At 33.3% G+C, this 8885-nt stretch overlaps 1 protein-coding gene and 2 long non-coding RNA genes across 3 annotated transcripts; 1 reads left to right on the forward strand and 2 right to left on the reverse strand.

Annotated features, from left to right (window-relative positions):
- Positions 1–510: 510 nt before the first annotated feature.
- LOC120251961 lies at positions 511–1852 on the reverse strand. The gene is made up of 2 exons (XR_005533530.1): positions 1768–1852; positions 511–738 (listed from the first exon to the last, which is right to left on the reverse strand). It is a non-coding gene; the product is annotated as an uncharacterized LOC120251961 (long non-coding RNA).
- Positions 1853–2743: 891 nt separating this feature from the next.
- Positions 2744–3701, reverse strand: LOC120251043. The gene is made up of 3 exons (XR_005533344.1): positions 3508–3701; positions 3214–3434; positions 2744–2777 (listed from the first exon to the last, which is right to left on the reverse strand). It is a non-coding gene; the product is annotated as an uncharacterized LOC120251043 (long non-coding RNA).
- Positions 3702–3741: 40 nt separating this feature from the next.
- Positions 3742–8577, forward strand: LOC120251416 (auxin-responsive protein IAA28-like). Its single transcript, XM_039259938.1, has 8 exons — positions 3742–3838; positions 6988–7045; positions 7153–7237; positions 7323–7362; positions 7424–7714; positions 7794–7917; positions 8013–8076; positions 8174–8577. The coding sequence occupies exons 1-8, from the start codon at positions 3742–3744 to the stop codon at positions 8204–8206; spliced, it is 792 nt and encodes a 263-aa protein (XP_039115872.1). The 3' UTR covers positions 8207–8577.
- Positions 8578–8885: the final 308 nt, after the last annotated feature.

Raw genomic sequence — 8885 nt, forward strand, 5'->3', positions numbered from 1 at the left:
TTCCTTTTAATATATGGCCTTTTTAATGAAATTAATATAACATAAATAAATGGCATTTTATATGTTTATTTTTTTGTTTTCTATATTTTCCTTTTATAATATGGCATTTTTATATTTTTATGCAATTAATATAAATAAATGTCATAATTGTTTATTTAAAACAAAATATAAAATACAATTTTATATTACTTCAAATTTGGATATCATCATATGAAATCAAATTTTTACCATGAAATTATTTACGTAGTAACAATAACCAAATTTATATATCACATTATTTTAATAAGAAAGTATAGATTATTTAATAATGTAATTGAAGCGAAAACTCAATTTCATTATAACGAGGAGAAATTATCTTATGTTTTTATAATATAAATATTATATTCTATTGAAGTGAGGAAATAAAGGAAAAAGAAGACATGTTTTTAAAAGCCCAATAAATTAAGCCCGATGATATTGAGCTGGTTTATAGCAATCAAAGAACTCGCACATTGCATTCAGGTATAATAATGAAAGAAGAAATCATTTTGATCTAAATAACCTCTTGCATTTAAATAATAGCTATAAATTAGAAATAAAACATGGTCATTCAATAAGTGCTTTGATTCATCTACAAAGTGGAATGACTAAAAACAAATGCAAAATTTCAAAGAGTCAGACCATGAGAGAGAGAGAGAGAGAGAGAGAGAGAGGATTAAGATACCTAATTTCGTGGTGTAGAACTGTTTGCCAGCAGCACTGTGCACCAAAAAACAAAAAAAAAAAATGAGTATCATGTATCACCAACTTTTACCTCCTTCACAAAACAACAAAAACTTGCATGACCACCATGTTCATATATCATGGATCCTGAAGCTGGTTGAATAGATCCCAGTAAGCATTTAATGTTCTAATATCTATAAAAAGTCAATATATATACACCTTTTTCCTATATATATACACAAAAAATAATAATTAACTACCAAAAGTCCTTTCAAGTCTGGTAAGCTAACCTTCAAGTTAATTTTTCAATCATGAAGAACATCATGCTCTAATATGGGATGCAAACCCATTGCATTTGATGCTAAATATTTACTAAAGTTGCTCATGAATGAAGAAGACATAGCATATGTATTTCTTAACATTATTAACTTATTAATTATAAAAATTTACCCGGTTTTTCTGAATGAAGGATGGACTCAATTCGAATGCAATGAGTTATAATGCACTCACACCATTTTATAAGTGATGAAATGTTTTTTTGTATGTATCGATGTGGCAAAAAGTCAAAAATTATCGACATTTTGTAACCAAAATGTCAACAGTTTAGGTTCAAGCATGTTAGTAAATATGGCTGCATTACAAAAAATCTCTGACATTTGTAACCAAAATGTCAACAATTTAGGTCAAGCATAAAAAAAACCTCTGACACAACCTAATTTGTAACAAAGTATGTACAATAGCTTAGAATGTCAACAATAGTGGCTAATAAATCTGCCAAAAAAATCACATCAAACATTTTTAAATTTTATCCTTTTCCCTCACATGTCTAAATTACATGCATTGATGGAACACCTTTTCTTTTCTCGTTCATGCTTCACATATCGAGACCATATCCTCATCAAAAATCTAAATATTTTTAGCCTCACGGGTAACAATAACCTAATTTTCCAGCTTGTCTCATATCATCCATGTTCAATGGCATGAGGATTACTGTCTGTTCTCCATCTAGCATAGCAAAGTTGAAACCTACAGAAATAAATAAATAAAAAAATTATAATGGTATACCTGCATAACTTTCTCATTCCTCTTAACTTTAAGAGGTCCTAGTTCCACTGTTGATCCATACTCGACAGATGAACATCCAGGACCTATAAACACACCACACTCATAAACATAATTATATTATATATATATATATATATAACAAAGAAATAATTGAACAATAATGGCGGCCTCCATCAAGTGAGAATAAGAATTTCAGGATTTTCAATCTTGAAGCACAATAACAAAAATAAAAAGAAAAAAATTATGCCATTTATGCAGAGTGAATTACGTAGTATATAATAGGATAATAGTCCTCGTTCATAAGCTAACAAACATATGCTAAATTAACTAAATATTTATACAACCAACAAATTTATAATCGATGATTGTTGCAATAACAATGCTATACGCATCTGCAGATATTTTCCTTATTAAATGATATCCAAAATCAGGGTGCTACTAATTGATGCAATCGTAAAGCGAAATCCGGGGGATTCCGGATATCTAAATCCGGGAACTCAAACCAAATCCAGTGAAGATTGTAAAGATAAAGATGCAAAGTTTAGCTAAAAAAACCCGGTTTTCGACGATATGCCCTAGAGGGCGAGATAAAGCACCACCCTCAATCCCATAGGCCATTTCATAGGTTGTGCTTCCCCTGTAGCATTCGAGAGTTCAAATCATTATACACAACCTTCATGCAACTTGGAATTTATACTAATAGACGGACAAACAAAAATTGATTGCTTGGCGGTGTTTAATCTAAAAATATGCCAATAACCTGCTTTTTGAACAACTGCTCTACCTGCTAAAACGAATAAAAATCCAAATTGGTAACACTCGTGGCAGACATACAAAAAGATAATCAGTTGTCGGATTAAGAATAATCTTACAATGAAAAAGGTGCTTAGCAAGAGTATCATTGGGCATATATTCAAACGAATAAGCAACCTCTCTCGCCTTCACAGACGCAGAACAAGTAAATTTGCCAATCTTTGGCTTCTAAGTTGACCAACGGATCTCGTTTCTTCCTAAAAGCAAGGAAATCTTAGATTAGTGAGATGGCTAAGCAAATATGACAAATCAGGGTTTTGATTTTTAATAACACACAATCAAAAACTCATTCTCATCGCAAGAGTTACAAAAACTATTGGGGCAAAGGTAAAATCAGTTGAACCAGCATTAGCAATGTACCAACTCACTTGCAAAGATGAAGCAAAGATGATTTAGAATGGTGTCATGTATATGATCAAAAGAAGAGAGAGCAACGACGATAACAGACCTCACGGTCTCCCTCTCACAATAGGCACTCATGTAAACCCGAATAGAATTTCATTTTCTGCGAAAAAAGACAAACAATGCCGAGTAGCCTAGTGCTATCTAAATGTGAAAAACTTTAATTCACAGCAAACAAACAGCACTTACAGAAGACCATATATTAACAAAACAGAATTGAATATCAATTACCAAGAACTGGCGAGGATCAGGCCATGCAGCATGATTGAACCGCTTAACAGCAATCCTGCGTTGCACATCTAACTTCTCCTTGTACACTACATTAGGCGCCTTCTCCCTATGCTCGGACACAATGTTCTCTACCGCAAACCCAAATGTAGCAAGCCGGAGCTGCTCAAAAGAATACTCCTGGAACACCGGCAGCCCATCACCCTCACTCTTCACTTCACTCTCTGCAAACACAACCATCAATCACCAAAGCTCCAACACACCAGAAAAAAACCAAAACCAACTCACAAAACTCACCAACATCCGGCGTCTCCAGCACAGTAACATTATTGTAAGAGCCTCAGCAGCAAGTTCTCAGCTTGGAGAACCGAGACTCCATGGGGGGATTTAAATGGATGCCAATCTTTGAACTCTCTTCTCAAACCCCTCCGGAATCCACTCCACCACCTCGCCGGACCCAACCGCCCAAATAAAACCTTCGCCGAAGTTCTCCAACCGTAGCTAGCTCCTTTATCCGCTCCGCCCGTGACGATGACTCGCATGGTTGGAAAGCTCGGCTTCTCGAGCCAGTCAGAGTATGATGGGGAAGTCAAGACTTCCCGGGAGTTGAGAACGGGTGACATGGATGGTATGGGGAAAGCCGGGGATGGAGAAAAGCTCAGATCCGTCAGAGATGGAGTTGTACGGCGGTGAAGGTCGAGATCATTGGCAGGCGAGAGAGAGAGAGAGAAGGTGGAAGAAAGGGTCACGGAGGGCGAAGACGGCGGAGAAGAAGCTGAGCGGCTTCTCAAAAAAAATTTAAAAAACCATAGAAAAGGGAGGAAGGTGGAGAAGGGATGGAGAGACAGCTCGGGCGCCTCTTCGAGAAACCCAATCAGGCGGGTTTGCTCGCTCTTGAAATGCCATTTGTCTAGTGTTTATTGGCTATGTGGGTGATAAGTGGATTGTGTTTGTTAACTTTTAATACTGGCCGTTGGATGAGATTCTGATAAGATTGGAAAATCAAAACACCCCATCAATCAATTAAAATAGCAACCATCAATCAATTTTACAAATATTTATTTACTAATAATATCTTGGATATACCAATAATATCTTGCCAAATGTCCACTCCGGAAGAAATTGGATGAATAGGAAATTTGGGGGATAGGATTAATATGAAGTATATATGGGGCAAAACAATGAGCCCATTAATCCTTCCAGTCTGGATTGCTTTGCATTCAGAGCACCTTCCTATTCTTTTCCATGTCTTCCTCTCTTTATATATTTACATTATATATTTATATTTTAGAATTTGGGCCCACAAGAATCGAGGGGAAGAAGAAGGGAAGAAGGAAGACTTCATGGTCAAGTTCATCCATAGATCTTAATAAGTCTCTTTGCATTGAACTCTTTAAGGAATATATATTTTTTTTTAATTTATGAATTTAAAATAATTTTACATGTTAATCATTAAAAAAAGTTACCTCTAGCTCTTTGATCTAACATTGTTATCAATATTACTAATGACCTCTGGGTTATTAGTAATGTATTTTCTATGCAAGATATTCATGTATTTACAAATAAGATGGATTTGAATCTCACGCAAGCACAAATTGGTTGAAATATTAATTCCTTGATTTGTGCACAGCTTTAACATGCTTGTTCATATTCATTAAAAAAAATTGATGCCGGTATTGGTGCGAGTTTATGCATCTAAAAGATTGTTTTTGTTTTTAATTACTAATAATAAAAATCTCTACATTCCTAAAAAAAAAATCTTTTGAACTAAATATGAACAAGCCATGTCAGAAAATACACAAATGTAGAATTACTGTCTTAACACATCTGCACCCTCATTTTGAGAGAGCTAAGGTTCAAACCCATTTCTTTATCAAAGGTCACTAATTTTTTTCCCCCTTTATTTAAAAAAAAATGATTTCTAAACTAAAATTATTATAACTGTATATATATAATATATATATATATTAATATTATTGATATACCCTTCCTCTCCCCCTTGCAGTGTTGTTTCTTTCCTGGTTGGCTACAAACCTGAGCATGCAAGATGCTTGTTAGTGAGGTTGCACATGACTGAATGAGTTGACCATGACCACAATTGGCTCATCTCTGGTTAGGATTAACAAACACATTGAAGATGAAGTTGAAAAATAATTAAAAAAGAAAAAGTAAAAAACAAAACTTGAATTTTCTCTTAAGAGTAATTGGTTTGACATTTAAAAAAAAAAAGAAAATGGAAATGAAAAAGTACTGGAGAGGTTTTAAGGAACATATCCTTTTCCCTAATTAAAAAATTACCAATGATGTAAAAGTTTGTTTATCTAATAAATTATTTTAATTTTTAATCCAATTTTTTAAAACTAAACTAAAAGTGAAAATAATCCTTTTTGCTGATATATATGTACGTATGTATGTATGCATTTAAAAACCAAAATAAATAGCAAAATACCAAAACAATTAACTGAGTATACTAATTACCAAGTGTGACTTTGTACTTTATCTGTCTTTTTGTGTTGTCATTTTCTTCATTGATTTAGTATGGATATGGTTTTGTACAGGATCATCATTCTCTCTCTCTCTCTCATATATATATATATATATAATATCTTTGTCTTTTTGGGTTTTCTCTTGATTTCCTTTCCAAATTATTTATTTGGTACATGATTCCATTTCTTGGTCTATTCAGCAATAGAGTTTATACTGATGATATAAAATTAAATTTGTTTATATATTCCTGTGCTTTCCAACCATTTTAGCAGAAAAAAGAAACAATAGTTACTAACAAGTACATTTATTTTTATATAGGATTTTTATTTTGATTTTTAATTATAAAGTACTTTGTTTTTGTTTTAAATATATACATACAAGGGCGATGATTAGACAAAACATGATTAATTAAATTGATATTTAATTACAAGCGATGATTAAAAATCTCTACAATAAAAAAATAATATATTGATCAAAAATTAAAAACATTTAAAAAAAAATATGACTTTTGAATAATAACAAAAATATATAATCATCTTCCAATAATTATTTTGTGAGATAACCTCGCATTAAACTTCACAATCATCTTCAACACCGGAAGAGGTATATAGAAAGTCAAGATTACGCATAATAAATCACGATTGCACATTAATAATCACCAGCACATGACCAAAATTTAATTTTTTTTTATTTTTTATTTTTATTTTTACTTTTATGTTTCAGTGTGAACTTTATTTTATTTTATTTTTTTAGACAAATAGATTACAAGTGCCTCTGTTTAAGCGAAGATGAGGATATGTACAGACATGAAAATTAATAGCGAACTCAACAAATATTTATGCACTCAATCGAAAATATTCTTCAAAATAAACACTCAAGGCAAGAACCCATACCAATAGGACTTTGGGGTGTGAATTTTACAAAATAAATTTTTATATAAATTATTTCGTTTCAGTTATTATTTTGTGGACCTCTCGTGCAAGTGGACCACAAAACATGGTCACCCATGTTCTCACAATTATAAACCATTGAAAATAAAATAAAAATAATGCAAAAAGACTGAAACCATTCTCAAACAAAACTGTTTTCATCCGGATTTGATTTCCCGCGGTTCTCTGTCTTTGTTCCATTACAGAAAAGAAAATATATTTTTTTAAAAAAAAAACAGGAAAAGCAGAGAACCTTTTCTCAGCTCTGCACTAAGATTCAGTTTTGACCGTTTTCAGATGAAAACGTTGCCTTTTTTTCACTGTGTCTCTGATTTGGTTCTCTGAGTTTCTCTTTGTCCAGTTTGTTTTGTTCTCTCTCTGTTTCCTGAGAAAGTGAGAATGGTGAACAGTAGGGAATTGTTTGCTTTCTGTTTCTCAGTCTCAGAGTTCACGGGTTGGGAAATGACTCTGTTTTCTTTGAAATGGTTTGCATTGGTTTTCCGTTTTCATTCTCATTGGAAATCAGAAAGTCATGGAAAGAGAAGCTCTGGAGAAGAAGCTTGAGCTTAGACTTGGCTTACCTGGAGATGAACTTGAATACAAGTCACAAGGTAATGTTTATCAATATTGTTTGATAATCATCATGCTCTGTTTTCTTTATAATTTTGCTTTTTTGCTTTTGTTGTAGTTTTTCAGCAGCAGCAGCAGCAAAACACTGACAAGAATGCAGAAACTGGTTCACAAACAAGGTAAGTTTCTGATAAATTTCAGATGCTCTGTTTTTAGTTTTCACTAAGAATGTTTATCTTTTTGGGGAAAACAGAGTAAACTCTGCACCTTGGTTGGCTGGCCTCCTCTTGGAACTTTCAGAAAGAACATTGCTGGTAATTCTTCAAAAACATTGAATGAATCTCAGAATGTGGCTTTGAAGAGTGAAGTAAAGCTTGAGAACTGCAAAAAGAAGCGCTTGTTTGTTAAAATTAACATGGATGGCATGCCCATTGGAAGGAAAATAAACTTGAAGGCCTATGATAGTTACACAATGCTTTCTTCGGCTGTCGAAGAACTCTTTCGAGAACTTCTTGCAGGTATATGTTTGTAAGAAGTATTGAGAGTCTGCAAGTGTGGTGAAATGTTCAAATGATTTGTTCCATGTCACTGCTGCAGGCATTTGTGATAGTTCAAAAGAAAAGAAAGCATTTAAAGGCTTATTAGATGGTAGTGGAGATTATACCTTGGTTTATGAAGACAATGAGGGAGATAAAATGCTGGTTGGTGATGTTCCTTGGGAGTAAGACTGTGTTCTCATTGTTCTGGTTTCTCATTTTGTTTACTTGTCAATTTTAACTGAAACACTTATTCTTTTTTTGTTTTAATGCATTGAAGCATGTTTGTTTCTACTGCAAAGAGACTTCAACTGCTGAAGACCTCTGACCTTTCTGCTCTATCTGTAAGTCAGTTATTCATTAGCATTCACTGATTCCATATAAATGAATAAATAATATGGTTAAGTCGTCTGATAAAGCATTCTAATTTTCTGTCTCCAGTCTAAATCAGTCAGTAGAAACTGGATAAGATAGAGCTGAAGAAAGATCAGAGAGGCTTGCAAATTTTGTTCAGTGAGATAGAGCTCTAATGCTCTTTTCTGTTAACCAGTTCACAGTGATTGTAGGATAACTGGATAAGATCTTGATGTGGACATGCAATCAATATCAATGTTAAGATAAAATGTCTCTGATGTAACTGAAATTTGAGTGATGGAGATGAAGATTGGGTCTCTATCAAGGCAAGGTCCAAGCCAGCCAAGCAAAGAGAGCAGAAGAAGGCAATGTTTAGTTGTGATATCCTTGTCAGCCAACTTCATCTACTTGTCTTCACTGTAAAAGGATAGGTTCCATGATTACCAAGTTTCATCTCAACAAAGTCACAAATGAGCTCTTAATCAACAATAATTAAATTATTCAATCCTATAATGATTCTAAAAACATTATATATATTTGTGCTGGAGTTATGTATACTTACTGTCTGAATATATATTTCTACTGCAGTAAATGCTCTTAAACTCCATATTTTCTTTTTCCAAGAACATTTCACCAAAATAATCAACCAAATTCAGGAAGTCTGGATGCATAATAAGGCCCAATCTATCACATGAAGAAATAGGGAAAGCCGGGAAGGAGTAGTGAATGCTAGCACAAATACATCACTAAACAATGTATTGAAGTATTGAATTACTGAACACTGTCAGACAAGCTTTCC

This window comes from Dioscorea cayenensis, chromosome 20 (genome assembly GCF_009730915.1).
Source record: "Dioscorea cayenensis subsp. rotundata cultivar TDr96_F1 chromosome 20, TDr96_F1_v2_PseudoChromosome.rev07_lg8_w22 25.fasta, whole genome shotgun sequence".
NCBI classification, from domain to species: Eukaryota; Viridiplantae; Streptophyta; class Magnoliopsida; order Dioscoreales; family Dioscoreaceae; genus Dioscorea; species Dioscorea cayenensis.